Below are 16,393 nucleotides of genomic sequence, written 5' to 3'. Positions count from 1 at the left end.
AACCTGCATAGACACATTTTCTCGGTGTTGATAAGTCTCTAAACCTATAGTTCTAATCTATGTAACTACCGCAATAATGCATAGTGAGCATTACCTGTGACATTAGGAAGCCAGAGAAATAAATGGATATGGAGTGCATACAAGCAGGTAAAGTGATGGAGAGAAAGTCTTAGGGCAGGTTGTGATGTTTTGTATTAAAAACATTCCAAAGATTGAACTTTAAATAGGCTGTTGAAAATGCATGTCCCTCTCACTGAATAGCTATCTGTGCTTCAGGGATCTTTACACTTAGACCACAACAATCACTTATTAGTGTCAGCCCAGATTGTTATTTGCTCATCACCATAAAAACATTTTGTGAAGCATCGTGAGCTTGGCATTGGGGAGGGTTGCCGTTGTTGTGCAGCCAGTGTATTCTGCAAAAACATTCACTCTCCTAGTAATGGATGACTTTTTGATTTTATTAGGATCCCCATTTGCTGACTCCAATGGCGATAGCAAGTCTTACTGGGGCCAAAAATGAAAAAGACATTACAGACGAAAGGGACATTACAGACAAAAGACTTTACAATTTACGTACATTTAAAAACATGAATATGTAGTGTGCGCGCATCTATCAATTACACATCCATGTCAGTACATACACACAAAAATCAAGTCACATGGGGGAGAGGCGTTGTGCCGTGAGGTGTTGCTTTATTTCATTTTTGAAACCAGATTTGCTGTTCCCTTGTGCTACATAAGATGGAAGGGAGTCTCATGCAATCATGGCTCTGTATAATACTGTATGTTTCCTTGAATTTGTTCTGGACCTGGGAACTGTGAAAAGACCCCTGTTGGCGTGTCTGGTGGGGTAAGTGTGTGTGACGACTATGCAAACAATTTGGAATTTCCAACACATGAATGTTTCTTATAAAAACAAGAAGCGACGCAGTCAGTCTTTCCTCAACTCTTAGCCAATAGAGACTGGCATGCATAGTATTGATATTATCCTTATGATTACAATGAAGAGCAAAATGTGGCACACTGTTCTGGGCCAGTTGCAGCTTAAAACAAATCAGGACTTGCTTTGTGGACTGTGGTGTAAAAAAGCGTCTCTCTTTATCACAGACAGACTTCTCACCATCTTTACACACAATTAAATAATTGTTTAAGTTTAAGTTTCGACCATGACATTTTACAATCTATGGTAACAACAAATAATGTTGTCTCTTCAAACTTGCTCAACAGCCACACCATTCATTTCCAGATGACCAAATACAATGCTCTTAGTTTTAGAGATGTTCAAGACCAGTTTATTACAGTTTATTACCCATTCTAAAACTGACTGCAACTCTTCAAATCAAATCGTATTGGCAAATCTTAATGCAAGTGTAGCAAAATGCTTGTGCTTCTAGTTCCGACCATGCAGTAATATCTAACAAGTAATCTAACAATTTCACAACTACCTTTTACACACAAGTATAAAGGAATGAATAGAATATGTACATATAAATATATGGATGAGCGATGGCCGAACGGCATAGGCAAGATGTAGTAGATGGTATAGAGTACAGTATATACATGTGAGATGTAGGGTATGTAAACATTATATAAAGTGGCATTGTTTAAAGTGACTAGTGATACATTTATTACATTCAATTTTTTATTATTAAAGTGGCTAGAGATGAGTCAGTATGTTGGCAGCAGCCACTCAATGTTAGTGATGGCTGTTTAACAGTCTGATGGCCTTGAGATAGAAGCTGTTTTTCAGTCTCTCGGTCCCAGCTTTGATGCACCTGTACTGACCTCACCTTCTGGATGATAGCGGGGTGAACAGACCGTGGCTCGGGTGGTTGCTTTCCTTGATGATCTTTTTGGCCTTCCTGTGACATCTGGTGGTGTAGGTGTCCTGGAAGGCAGGATAGTTTGCCCCCGGTGATGCGTTGTGCAGATCTCACTACCCTCTGGAGAGCCTTTTACGGTTGTGGGCGGAGCAGTTGCCGTACCAGGCGGTGATACAGCCCGACAGGATGCTGTTGATTGTGCATCTGTAAAAGTTTGTGAGTGTTTTTGGTGACAAGCCAAATTTCTTCAGCCTCATGTGGTTAAAGAGGCGCTGTTGCGCCTTCTTCACCACGCTGCCTGCGTGGGTGGACCATTTCAGTTTGTCCGTGATGTGTACGTTGAGGAACTTAAGACTTTCCACCTTCTCCACTAGGTTTGTTTAGAGAGCAGTGATTTCAGTGGTTGATGATGCGTATATTGTTGAATCATCAGCATACATGGACACACAGGCTTTGTTTCATGCCAGTGGCAGGTCATTGGTAAAAATAGAAAAGAATAGAGGGCCAAGAGAGCTACCCTGCAGTACAACACACTTTACATGTTTAACATTAGAGAAACTTCCATTAAAGACAACCCTCTGTTTTCTACAAGATAGATAGCTCTGAATCCACAATATGGCAGAGGTTGAAAAGCTCTGCCAAAAGGATGATGCAAGCACTTGGCAAAAGCTGGGGAAGCGGAGGGAACAACGCAAACCAAAATACCAAACAAATACAAAACAAACCACATCTCCACACTGTTGTTGTCCTAGCTCGTCTTAGAACACCATTTTGTTTCTACGGTAATGGGATTGAGAATATACTACGCAGACTAAAGCTTTCAGAATGGTACTAAAATGTGTTTTGAAAGTAATTTGGCTTTGCATTTCGTCCAATGACCGGCAGGTAGCCTAGTGGTTAGAGCATTGGGCCAGTAGCAGAAAGGTTGTTAGTTCGAATCGCCGAGCTGACAAAGTGAAAAGATCTGTCAATGTGCCCTTGAGCAAAGCACTTAACCCTAATTGATCCAGGCTCACTGCTGACTATGGCTGACCCTGGCCGTGAGCACACTCTCCGAGGGTGTCTCCGGGGGAGTTGGTATATGCAAAAAAAACATATTTACATTTACCATTTGTATAATACACACTTGTGTGAAACTGGACAAATATAAGCAACCACCAAACGATTATCATATGGGTAGGGAGGTAGCTATGATTGCTATAAGCTATCTATATGCTACAGTTTCTATAGATCCCATGTCCTAATCAGTACTCCTGCTGTGTTGTTGATGTAAGTGTGGGCAGCGGTGAATGGTGATTTTTTTAAATATTCCTTTCTGACACAGTCAGACAACATCACAGGCTCTGCTGGAGAGCTTACAGATGTACTCCAGCACACAACCTCACACCCTGTGAGAGCTGCAGCACCATGCAGAGATCCACTTTATTGGTCTTTTCACTGATATTTCTGAGGACAGATCGAGATATTCAGATGTCTGATGGAGAAACGAACACCGGGGACAGCCAAACAGACACAACTTTAGCCTATAACACATGACAGTACACGTAATCCCGGCCCCATCGGTCACTGTGTGAGTTTGTCCCTTGGGGCTGCACAACAGGATGGTGTTCAATTGCATCTCTGGCTGCTCATCTGTAAAATGCATTTCATGTTGTGGTATTTAATCTGGTTCCAGTAACTTCCTTTGAAACCTTTACAGATCTGTGCGGGAGCTTACTGTGTAACCAACGGCCTCTGGGAGTTAAGCAGCCTAACACAGAGCAGTGCCCAAGCAACACAATATCAGAGCGCTTAGAGAGCAACACCATAGACGCAAAACCATGAGTGGGTTATGTGTGTGCGTGTATGTTTGGATGAGTGTATGCGTGTGTCAGGAGGGAGTGCCTGGGGTGATGGGGAAATAGGAATGATCATCACCCCAGGCACTCCTCCTGACACACGCATACCCTCATCCAAACATACACGCACACACATAACCCACTCATGGTTTTGCGGGGAAGCTAGTGTCACCATGGCCAAATAATCAGATTAATATCATGTGCAGTAGCCCTGCCTGGCTCTGCACGGGCCAGTTGATCAGAACATGCTTTGATGAACCTCCCAATGGATGGTCTCCAGAATCAATGGGTGGAGCCAGGCTACACAGCAAGGCTTTCGGTAGTGGGGAGGGGGAGACTGGAGTGGTAGGCAGTAGGAAAGCACAGTGCTGCTCCCTGCTGGAAAGGGACCAGTGCTGGCTGGTGCAGTCCCCTCAGACTGTGAGTGTGCTTTCATGCTCAGCTCAATATGGCCCAGCCTCTGAGGCCAAGCACACATTATACAGAACACACACATTATCCCTGAGGGAGGTCTTTGGTTAATCTGATTCAATAACACATATCACCAGACTTTCACTGAGCCAATGACCATAAAACAAACCACACAGGGCCTTAGCTGGAGCATGTGCCTTAACCACTGTGTCTGATATATTACTGCTATTTTGCAAGTATTTGTAAATGAAATGTTTTAACCACTACTCTATAAAGCCTAAACAACACCACATAAATCAATTCACCATGTGTAATTTGCAGCTGTAAATATGTATTAAGTACGAAACTGGTGTTTTGTATCCACACCCCATTGATTTCAGTAAGGGTAAGGAAGGGTAATGTTATGTAGTACTCACGCTGTGCGACCTTGGCCAGGTGCAGCCGGTTGACCCAGGAGATCTTGCTGAGGGGACTGGGGGTGTTGAAAACCACCATGAAGCTGACGGGACGTCCCGACCTAGAGGGGAATACCCACACACACAACGTAAAACATCTGACTCATGCTCTGTGAGGACCTCATCAAGATCATTGTTCTACTGGCCACAGCAAAGCAGCAGTTAAAAGCCCATTTGTGTTTTATGGGTCATGCACTGCACTGGCAAATAGCCTAAAGCTGTAGGAATAGTGGCATAGTACTCCATAGAGCCAATCAATGCACAAAGACAAATACCACAGACAAATGTCCTGCAAAGGCCAGTTCTTTTACAATGACAGACCACACAGACTAAAGAACAAGTTCCGGGTGCCATTTCAGACTTTCAAACCGAATTCCAATAAAGTCAAGTACTCTTTTGGTCTATGCAGGGTCATATAAGAAATGGCTCTGGGACTGAAGTCATCAGCTTCCAAACCCAGGACAGTGCTGCAGACTGGTCTGTTCTATGGATATATGTTGGGTTTCTTCGGATATCTCATGAGATTGTGATATGGTTGGATTATATGATTCTGGGCTCCTGATTGTGTAAACATATTTTTATGTGATTTCTTGAAGCGGTTTGTGCTGTATTTTACACATGTTGTAAACAAACCCCCCACTGGAAAACTAAAAACATACTGTCGTTTTATTCTAGTGTACTATAAGACTGCCTACTCCTCCCCTTTGGAGGCCCTTCTGGGAGCAGGAGGAGGAGAGAGAGGAGAGGGAAAGGGAAAAGAAAGCGTCAGTCTTATAACCACGGAGCTGTGACAAACAGCACATTTCTCCCCGTTTTAATCAGGATAGTGGAAGTGATGTGAAGGTCAGATGATGCAGCGCTCCGTTTGACCCTGAAGGTTGTCGTGCAGTCACTGCCACACTGAGATGCCCAGATCAGATAAGAGAGGGGATGAGAGGGGAGCATGAGCTGCTAACACACAAAGAAAGAGACCCTCTGCTCCTTGCCCCTGGACATGCCTTTTACACTCTGTGTAAAAGCCGACCGTTCTGGTCCTGCATGTGGGAATAACGTGATCCTTGAACGGGGGAAGCTCAGTGTAGAACTATTAAAAGGTCAAAGGCATCCGGTAGGGGCTCAGTACCCTGAGATCAGCAGCTGTGAACCAGCCACCAGGTTACCTCTCACAATGCCACACACTTTTACATCCACCAAGTCCCCCGGCTCACACTCTCGTCCTTGCAGTCTGTACAGACGTAGGATCTTAATTTGATTACTCTTTTGATGCTGAGAATTTTCCTGCACTGCAGATGAGTTAGTGATTTACATCAATTCACTGAAAATCCACACTAACACAAGGTTATAGTAACAGTACTGCACTTTCCATGTATAGCCTAACCACTGATCAAGCAACATTATGGACTAAACGTTATTTTGCTGTGACAATATAGGTAACCTTAAGATCCTACATCTGTATATGCAAAATACCTGTTTGTTTTTCTTCTGTTCTACATGAATAAACAGGGACACGGATACTACTTGCTTTAGGTTGAGTGCCAGGCTAAAAGATACAACAGCAGTACACATCTCCAGTGACTCGATTCACCAGCAGGCCTCCAGATAGCTGTTTTCCCTGAAAGTTGGCCCCATCTTAAAGGTGAAGCTCTCATACATTCCTCTCTGTCTCTGTATCTCTCTCCCTCTCTCTTCACTTAGCCAGTGAAGGTGCATTTGTCACTGTACCCAATGCCCTGCTTGTTAAAGAGACATTCATGACACGCACGCACACACCCCACCCACACACACACACTCACAAAGGGAAGGCATTTCACATTCAGCCGTTCAGACATCATTAGAGGGTAATTGAGTGGAGAACGGTGTGCAGCCTGAGAATCTGCTTCTGTCATACCTGCCTGCTGCCCGGCCCGCACCCAATTCATTTTCACTCAGACAGAGCGAGAGAGTGAGAGCGAGAGAGTAGACAAGGACAGGAAGATGTAAGTAAGATCTCCAACTTCTTTGACAAAAGTGGAGCTTTCACACCGAGATGTAATTCATACCCTTCACTGCTTAAATACAGCAGAAGCAATTTGTTGAAGAACGAGAGAGACGAGACGAGAGGGGAAAGAGGGAGAACGATGAGAATGAAACTGCTCCCTTCATCGGATTGCCAGGAAGGGTAATACTCTATGCTCTCACAGCTCCAAACATGCTAAACAGAGCGGACTCTGAGTCCTCGGACCGGCTGATTGACAAGTGTGCTGGTGTGCTGGTACATGGGCAGAATGGGGAAGTAGAAATGGGGGAAGTAGGCATGGGGGAAGTAGGCATGGGCACGCTGGCGGAACAGAGCCGAGCGGTGTGGAGTAAGATCCCAGCCCTGCAGCCTAGACCCGGGCTGATACATGACTGTGGGTCACTGATAGTATAGTCCTGGACTTCCGGCGCCGACTGAGATGGCCGCCTCGCTTCGCGTTCCTAGGAAACTATGCAGTTTTTTGTTTTTTTACGTGTTATTTCTTACATTAGTACCCCAGGTCATCTTAGGTTTCATTACATACAGTCGAGAAGAACTACTGAATATAAGATCAGCGCCAACTCACCATCAGTACGACCAAGAATATGTTTTCCGCGACGCGGATCCGGTGTTCTGCCTTACAAACAGGACAACGGAATGGATCGCATGCAGCGACCCAAGGAAACGACTCCGAAAAAGAGGGAAACGAGGCGGTGTTCTGGTCAGACTCCGAAAAAGGGCACATCGCGCACCACTCCCCAGCATTCTTCTTGCCAATGTCCAGTCTCTTGACAACAAGGTTGACGAAATCCGAGCAAGAGTAGCATTCCAGAGGGACATCAGAGACTGCAACGTTCTCTGCTTCACAGAAACATGGCTTACTGGGAAGACGCTATCCGAGGCGGTGCAGCCAACGGGTTTCTCCACGCATCGCGCCGACAGAAACAAACATCTTTCTGGTAAGAAGAGTGGCGGGGGCGTATGCCTCATGACTAACGAGACATGGTGTGATGAAGGAAACATACAGGAACTCAAATCCTTCTGTTCACCTGATTTAGAATTCCTCACAATCAAATGTAGACCGCATTATCTTCCAAGAGAATTCTCCTCGATTATAATCACAGCCGTATATATCCCCCCCAAGCAGACACATCGATGGCTCTGAACGAACTTTATTTAACTCTTTGCAAACTGGAAACCATTTATCCGGAGGCTGCATTCATTGTAGCTGGGGATTTTAACAAAGCTAATCTGAAAACAAGACTCCCTAAATTTTACCAGCATATCGATTGCGCAACCAGGGGTGGTAAAACCTTGGATCATTGTTACTCTAACTTCCGCGACGCATATAAGGCCCTGCCCCGCCCCCTTTCGGAAAAGCTGACCACGACTCCATTTTGCTGATCCCTGCCTACAGGCAGAAACTAAAACAAGAGGCTCCCACGCTGAGGTCTGTCCAATGCTGGTCAGACCAAGCTGACTCCACACTCCAAGACTGCTTCCATCACGTGGACTGGGACATGTTTCGTATTGCGTCAGATGGAAATATTGACGAATACGCTGATTCGGTGTGCGAGTTCATTAGAACGTGCGTCGAAGATGTCGTTCCCATAGCAACGATAAAAACATTCCCAAACCAGAAACCGTGGATTGATGGCAGCATTCGCGTGAAACTGAAAGCGCGAACCACTGCTTTTAATCAGGGCAAGGTGTCTGGTAATATGTCCGAATATAAACAATGCAGCTATTCCCTCCGCAAGGCTATTAAACAAGCTAAGCGTCAGTACAGAGACAAAGTGGAATCTCAATTCAATGGCTCAGACACAAGAGGCATGTGGCAGGGTCTACAGTCAATCACGGACTACAAGAAGAAATCCAGCCCAGTCACGGACCAGGATGTCTTGCTCCCAGGCAGACTAAATCACTTTTTGCCCGCTTTGAGGACAATACAGTGCCACTGACACGGCCTGCAACGAAAACATGCGGTCTCTCCTTCACTGCAGCCGAGGTGAGTAAGACATTTAAACGTGTTAACCCTCGCAAGGCTGCAGGCCCAGACGGCATCCCCAGCCGCGCCCTCAGAGCATGCGCAGACCAGCTGGCCGGTGTGTTTACGGACATATTCAATCAATCCCTATACCAGTCTGCTGTTCCCACATGCTTCAAGAGGGCCACCATTGTTCCTGTTCCCAAGAAAGCTAAGGTAACTGAGCTAAACGACTACCGCCCCGTAGCACTCACTTCCGTCATCATGAAGTGCTTTGAGAGACTAGTCAAGGACCATATCACCTCCACCCTACCTGACACCCTAGACCCACTCCAATTTGCTTACCGCCCAAATAGGTCCACAGACGATGCAATCTCAACCACACTGCACACTGCCCTAACCCACCTGGACAAGAGGAATACCTATGTGAGAATGCTGTTCATCGACTACAGCTCGGCATTCAATACCATAGTACCCTCCAAGCTCGTCATCAAGCTCGAGACCCTGGGTCTCGACCCCGCCCTGTGCAACTGGGTACTGGACTTCCTGACGGGCCGCCCACAGGTGGTGAGGGTAGGCAACAACATCTCCTCCCCGCTGATCCTCAACACGGGGCCCCACAAGGGTGCGTTCTGAGCCCTCTCCTGTACTCCCTGTTCACCCACGACTGCGTGGCCATGCACGCCTCCAACTCAATCATCAAGTTTGGGACGACACAACAGTGGTAGGCTTGATTACCAACAACGACGAGACGGCCTACAGGGAGGAGGTGAGGGCCCTCGGAGTGTGGTGTCAGGAAAATAACCTCACACTCAACGTCAACAAAACTAAGGAGATGATTGTGGACTTCAGGAAACAGCAGAGGGAACACCCCCTATCCACATCGATGGATCAGTAGTGGAGAGGGTAGCAAGTTTTAAGTTCCTCGGCATACACATCACAGACAAACTGAATTGGTCCACTCACACTGACAGCGTCGTGAAGAAGGCGCAGCAGCGCCTCTTCAACCTCAGGAGGCTGAAGAAATTCGGCTTGTCACCAAAAGCACTCACAAACTTCTACAGATGCACAATCGAGAGCATCCTGGCGGGCTGTATCACCGCCTGGTACGGCAACTGCTCCGCCCTCAACCGTAAGGCTCTCCAGAGGGTAGTGAGGTCTGCACAACGCATCACCGGGGGCAAACTACCTGCCCTCCAGGACACCTACACCACCCGATGTTACAGGAAGGCCATAAAGATCATCAAGGACATCAACCACCCGAACCACTGCCTGTTCACCCCGCTATCATCCAGAAGGCGAGGTCAGTACAGGTGCATCAAAGCTGGGACCGAGAGACTGAAAAACAGCTTCTATCTCAAGGCCATCAGACTGTTAAACAGCAATCACTAACATTGAGTGGCTGCTGCCAACACACTGTCATTGACACTGACCCAACTCCAGCCACTTTAATAATGGGAATTGATGGGAAATGATGTAAATATATCACTAGCCACTTTAAACAATGCTACCTTATATAATGTTACTTACCCTACACTATTCATCTCATATGCATATGTATATACTGTACTCTAGATCATCGACTGCATTCTTATGTCACTAGCCACTTTAACTATGCCACTTTGTATACTTTGTCTACATACTCATCTCATATGTATATACTGTACTCGATACCATCTACTGTATGCTGCTCTGTACCATCACTCATTCATATATCCTTATGTACATATTCCTTATCCCCTTACACTGTGTATAAGACAGTAGTTTTGGAATTGTTAGTTAGATTACTTGTTGGTTATCACTGCATTGTCGGAACTAGAAGCACAAGCATTTCGCTACACTCGCATTAACATCTGCTAACCATGTGTATGTGACAAATAAAATTTGATTTGATTTGATTTGCTGTGGCAGACATGGGACACTAACGCACAAGGAAGGGACAGATGTTGGAGTGAGTGCTGAGCGAGAGGCGGCACACACCTATTGTCCAGACATTGATAGAGGTCAGTCAGAGGCCCCTGTGGGAGATACAGTGTGCCTAGACCAGGACCTGGCTGGACTGGGAAAGTCACAACTTAGCTGCTCATTGAGAGAGGAGTAAAAGACATGCAGGTGGCATGCAGCAAGTCAAAGAATAGAGAACACTAGAGAAAATAAACCACGAGTCATCTGGCACAGCCTTGGCATTGACCCATGATTGCTGTTCTTTATACATTTGGCCTGTGTGTGTGTGTGCCTACAGCCATACTAAAGCAGCCATAGATAAAGCGAGTGCTAACGATGTGCTGACACATACCGCGGTGCCTTTGCGGCAGCAGTAGATTCCCCCCCATGTCCTCAGCTCAGCCTGTCCCTGCTCTGTGAGAAGGGATGGAGGGAAGGGGAGGCTGTGATGTGCTGCCTTCCTGGCGATGGAAACGCTCCCAGGCTGACAGGAGAGGACTAACTTGGTACAGGGCAGCCCTGCGGTGGACCCACTCTAACACCACCACTCTCACAGAGACACAACTAGACTGTGTGGAATATCAACGTGTGTGCATGTGTGCGTGATTGAAAGAGAGAAGGGTAGAGAGAGAGAGATGTGCCACCTGTCACCCCCCACACACACACACACACACACACCACCACCAATCACCACCAACCCCTAGCCCTAAGGCCCTCTGCTGGCCCTGCCACCTCCAACCCACATCCCTGCCTGCCAAGCAACCAGACAGCCACCCGCCACAGAGGCCTGGCCTCAATTAGTCTGCTATCAGAGTCCCTGCCCAGCTCTCTCTCCTAAAGGAGCTCTCTCTCTTTCATCCTCAGATTTTATCTCATGCTTCTCACAATCTACACTCTATACTAGAGTCCAGGTCTCTATAGGACTTAACTTGCTCAAAGCACCCCCCACTCAACGCTGTAGAAACCTGCTTATCTGTGTGGCAGAATGAGGTCCATAGGCTGCTACAAACAAATAGTGTTACACTATGTGGTACTGCTCACAGAGATGGGTAGGGGATCTCTCGCCCTGGTCCATGATGCTGCTAATGACATGGGTGGGGTAGTCCTCAAAAGGGAGGCTGGGACCAACCTGCCTGCATGACATCTAGCTACACCAAACATAGAGTAAGCAGCTTGACCGGGCAGACCCATTGTGGCCCCACTGAGAGAGGGGGGGGGGGGGGTGGAGGGGTACCAATCTGCAGTGCTCTGCTGCTCAAGCTGTCACCTTAGGTTTGATAGGGACATTTAGGTCTTTGCTGCTAGGTGTCCCCCTTTGTCACCCTACCTAGCCATGTTCCTGTGGTGGAGGTGGATCAAGGTCTCTTTCCCTCTCTGTTCCTGATACTCCCCTCCTCCTCCTCCTCCTCCTCTCATCCTCCACACACTAGCAGCCACAGCACGACTCCCTCTTTAATCTGTCTTCATTCTCGATCCACCTCCTCTACTCTCAGCTGAGTCCGTAGCCACTTCAGCACAATACGATAAGCACATTCAGACTCACCACAGTGAGACAGATTTATATAAGCTCCCATTAAGACCTTTAGATTTGGTACATCTAAAAATTACAAAATGAGCTGTCAGTCAAAGACCACTTCCTGTGTGTCCTTGAGGTGAACTACAATAACATTTTTTTAAAGGATTCTGAACAACTGAGAAACACATTTAATCTATGACAATAACATGACAATAACATTCTCAAGGAAGTGAATACTGTATGTAACGATCAGTTAATGTCCCATCGTGGTGTGCAGTCCAGACCTCATTTGCCAGCCAGCTGTGGCAGAGGTGGGTGGGGGCAGGCTTTTAACACTGGCTGAGCATAATGCCAGGTAATGTGCTCTTTGAGGGTAAGTGAACGCAGCATCAGGCTCCTTCATCATCATAACGTTAGCGCTCAGGCACATTAAAATACTTGTCACCAGCTATTATCTTTATGTGCTCGTGTGACGGCCTGTTTTCCGAGTTATGGATTAGGCTATTTCTCCAGCAACCTGTTTTCTGGAGTCAAGGCGGCAGTGTAAAACAAGCCCTCGCAGTTCAATTTGGCCCCTTTCAATCATAAAATCACACAAGTGAAGATAGTGGATGAAATCCACACATTGGATGGTACTACAGTATGGCTGACTTTAACACAAGGTCCAGTAATATTGAGGTAATACTCACTTGTCTGGTCTTCCAGGCACCTGCAGGCGTAAGCGGCACTTGTTGGCACTCTGAATCTGATCCTCCTTGATCCGGATGAGTCTCTGGAGAGCTAGACACCAGTCCTGGGCCACGGTCGTGTTCAGGTTCTATGATCCACAAACACATAAGAACATCCAGCTGTGACATGAAAATATAGCAGTACATACTCCCATGTGCATGCTATGCTGCTTCCATTCACAACCTTACATTCACAACCATAATATAAGTATGCCATGCTTATAGTCACACCATCATGCATGGACTATAATGACATACACTCTCTATTAAAAGAACAGACCACACCCTCCTCATAAAACTGCTCTGATTTATACACCCTTTCATCAACCCATAGCCAAAGTACTTTCATACCATCAAATATAACATTTACACATCATTTACACATTAAATATAATCAATGAACCATGCAGAAGTATTTCCTATATTTGTTTGGTGGGTGGGGTGTGAAAATCAGTGATATGGAGAAAAGCCGATTGTACTCCACCTAAGGACATTGTGGTCATTAAAAACAGAGGCCACCTTTCCACTGAGAGGCTCTTTGGTGATTGCTGGAGTATACTGTGACTATGTTATGTACAGTGACTTTAAAGTCATGATGGCAGACAGACACACTACTGAGGTGTCCTGATTTGAAGACAACATAGCTCACTGCAAGAGAGAGGCACTCCGTTCTTCAGGAGATCGGCTCAGAGATGTGACAGATTTGAAGGGTCACATATGATCACTATTGTGGCACTGTTTGCATGGGGATATTGAATGAATTCATGATGGTATCAATTGATGATTCGAGAAAGATTTGTAGCTTTTCTTTGCTCATATTTGAATTGCATTTTGAATCTCATTGTGAAGGTTTCCGGAAAGAGATGACCCCAAATGCCCTTCTTCTCTATCTATGTGTAATTAACATAGTTGTTGTTGTACAGCACTGAGCATTTTACAAAATAACACTTTGTTCATGTTCAAAGCATTATGCGTTCTCAGGGATTTAAACCTGTAGTTAGTTGGGTTGTAGTAGAAACAAATCACCTTTGATCAACCTTACATTTGCAAGCAGTATTTAGAAATATCAGCTTTATTAATAATTTGTCAAGCTGCAAATGAAATATATTTCATGTAAAAAGCAGTGCTTTTGTAGGTCAGATTGCAGTGCATGTTTTTAAAGTGGGTAATTTGGACGTAGACTTTTGTGAGTAACTCTGAGGCAGTCTGGGCTGTGTAGTGATGCAAAAAATGACTATAGTAGACCCACAGGTTGGGGTTTGTGCTGTGTTCTAAGTAGTGAAGTGGGGTAGGGTAGTGGGGTGGGGTGTACCTGGTATGTCCCCTGTAGCGTTCCCACCAGTAGTGAGATCTCCTCTACCACAGACAGGTCGTGCTGCAGCTCCTGGAGCTCCTGGTAGAGCCGAGGAGGACCCAGGATCACCTTCCCTGTGGACAAAACACAACATGGCCTGTCACACTATAGTACACACATCAACAGGTTACATTATTAACATCAAATCAAATGTTATTTGTCACATGCTTCGTAAACAACAGGTGTAGACTAACAGTGAAATACTTACAGGTCCTTTTCCAACAATGCAGAGTTAAAGATTTAAACCAAAAATGTTTTTGAAATAGTGACACGAGGAATAAATCCACAGTGAATAACAATAACAAGTCAAAATAACATGTCTATATACAGGAAGTATCAGTACCAAGTCGATGTACAAGGTTATTGAGGTAGCTATGTACATATATCTGGGGGTAAAGTGACTAGGCAACTGGATATATAATAGACAGCTCGGTCTCTCTCTGTGTGTGTGTGTGTGTGTGTGTGTGTGTGTGTGTGTGTGTGTGTGTGTGTGTGTGTGTGTGTGTGTGTGTGTGTGTGTGTGTGTGTGTGTGTGCTTTTGGTTCCAGACTTGGTGCACTGGTACAGCTTGCCGTGCGGTAGCAGAGAGAACAGTCTATGGCATGGGTGGCTGGAGTCTTTGACAATGTTTAGGGCCTTCCTCTGACACTGCCTGGTATAGAGGTCCTGCTTGGCCCCAGTGATGTACTGGGCCGTACTCACCACTCACTGTAGCGCCTTATGGTTGGGTGCCTTGCAGTTGCCGTACCAAGCGGTGATACAGCCAGTCAAGATGCTCTCAATGGTGCAGCTGTATAACTTTTTGAGGATCTGAGGGCCTGTTCCAAACTCCTCAATGTTATTGGATAAATCCATGGAATATATTCCAGTCTATGCTAGGGAAACAATCCTGTAGCTTTGCATCCCATTTCTACTTCATCGGATCACTTCTGTTTTGAGAACATCACTGGTACTTGCTGAATTTTTGCTTGTAAGCAGGAGGATAAAATGATGGTCTGATTTGCCAAAGGGAGGGTGAGGGCCTTATAAGAGCTCAAGTTCAAACAACTATTGCAATCCCCAATGGAACTGCAATTCTTTACTTTCCTGAACTACAATCACTAGTAGAAGTAACAAAGGAGATCAATATTTGATGGATCGATCACTGCCGTTATTTGTTGAATGATCTGAATGTAGTCTGGATGTATAACTAAAAAGCAGATAGAGAAATGTGGCCATTTGGACGTGAGATTCACCAATCAATTTGGGAGCATACTGTCTTCACATTCTCCGTCTCCAACCTCGGGGGATCAATAGTCCTGCCTCTCACTCCCATTCTCCCTCCTTTCTGCCCTGGCCCACATCCCTACACACCGCTCCAGGAGAGTGACGTTATTACATTTGCAGCAAAATGTAGCTGTGGAGCTGTCCTGTCCTGTGCTGTCACCACAACTACATAATCAAGTAGCTATGCAGCTTCGTCAAAAGGCAGGTTACTGAAGCATGGTCCTTTGTGGGAGTCTCGTGGCTTGTGGAGCTATAGGTGTGTGGTTGTCTCCACAAATAGACAGAGAGAGAGCCAGCGAGAGTGGAGAGAGGCAAGTATTGTTATCTTAAAGAGAGCCTTTGTAACCTTTGGGGATTTAATGGGATCTCTGACACGGACGGGCACAGACATCTGTCATCTGTGAGACACGATCAATAGCAGACATCTGAATATAAAGAGGTGTGCCTGCCGTGAGCCTCTGTACACAATGGCTTCCCTGAACCTGTGAGGCTTTGGGATTCGCTGGCACACAGGTCCGCTGTGTCCCCGCACGCCTGGAGTTGGACTCAGCCCCGGAGGTGAATGTGCTGAGTTGTAATCCAGCGTAATCCCGTTGGTGTGGCAGGATTGGTTTTCACACTCAGACAAGGTTATTCACAGTGGCCGCCGGGCACGTAGCAGCAAGGCAGGGCTGAGCCCACAGGGGCCCCTGCCCATCCTTCCAAGGGCAGCCACCTCATGTAACAACAGCCAGCAGGAATATCCATGCAGCTGGTGCTGCATCCAGCTCTGGGAACTAGCCTGAGGGAATTCACAGCAGCCACTGCTTCCAAATCCCCAATATAGAGAGATAGAGACTGGGACACAGAGAGAGACTGGGACACAGAGAGAGACTGGGACACAGAGAGAGAGACTTGCTTTGGCAATGTTAACACATGTTTCCCATGCCAATAAAGCCCATTGAATTGAATTGAGAGAGACTGCGACACACAGAGAGAGAGAGAGAGAGAGAGAGAGAGAGAATTGAGAGATCCCATCAATAAAGGAGGGGACTAGGGCCAGAGATTAAAAATGTGTCAATTTCTCAAAAAG

At 46.1% G+C, this 16,393-nt stretch overlaps 1 protein-coding gene across 3 annotated transcripts in view; it reads right to left on the bottom strand.

Moving 5' to 3' along the window:
• LOC115143265 (rho guanine nucleotide exchange factor 10-like protein) overlaps positions 1 to 16,393 on the bottom strand; it is a 122,225-nt gene that overhangs the window by 65,276 nt on the left and 40,556 nt on the right. For all 3 annotated transcript variants that reach the window (XM_029683478.2, XM_029683479.2, XM_029683480.2), the window contains 3 exons: positions 14,014 to 14,129; positions 12,663 to 12,790; positions 4,492 to 4,592 (listed from right to left, as the gene is read on the bottom strand). In XM_029683478.2, the coding sequence (XP_029539338.1) occupies positions 4,492 to 4,592; positions 12,663 to 12,790; positions 14,014 to 14,129 (345 nt within the window). The remainder of the gene's footprint in view (positions 1 to 4,491; positions 4,593 to 12,662; positions 12,791 to 14,013; positions 14,130 to 16,393) is intronic.

Source organism: Oncorhynchus nerka, linkage group LG15 (assembly GCF_034236695.1).
Source record: "Oncorhynchus nerka isolate Pitt River linkage group LG15, Oner_Uvic_2.0, whole genome shotgun sequence".
Taxonomy (NCBI): Eukaryota; Metazoa; Chordata; class Actinopteri; order Salmoniformes; family Salmonidae; genus Oncorhynchus; species Oncorhynchus nerka.
The sequence above is the reverse complement of the archived record's forward strand: the minus strand, read 5'-3'. Positions and strand labels throughout refer to the sequence as shown.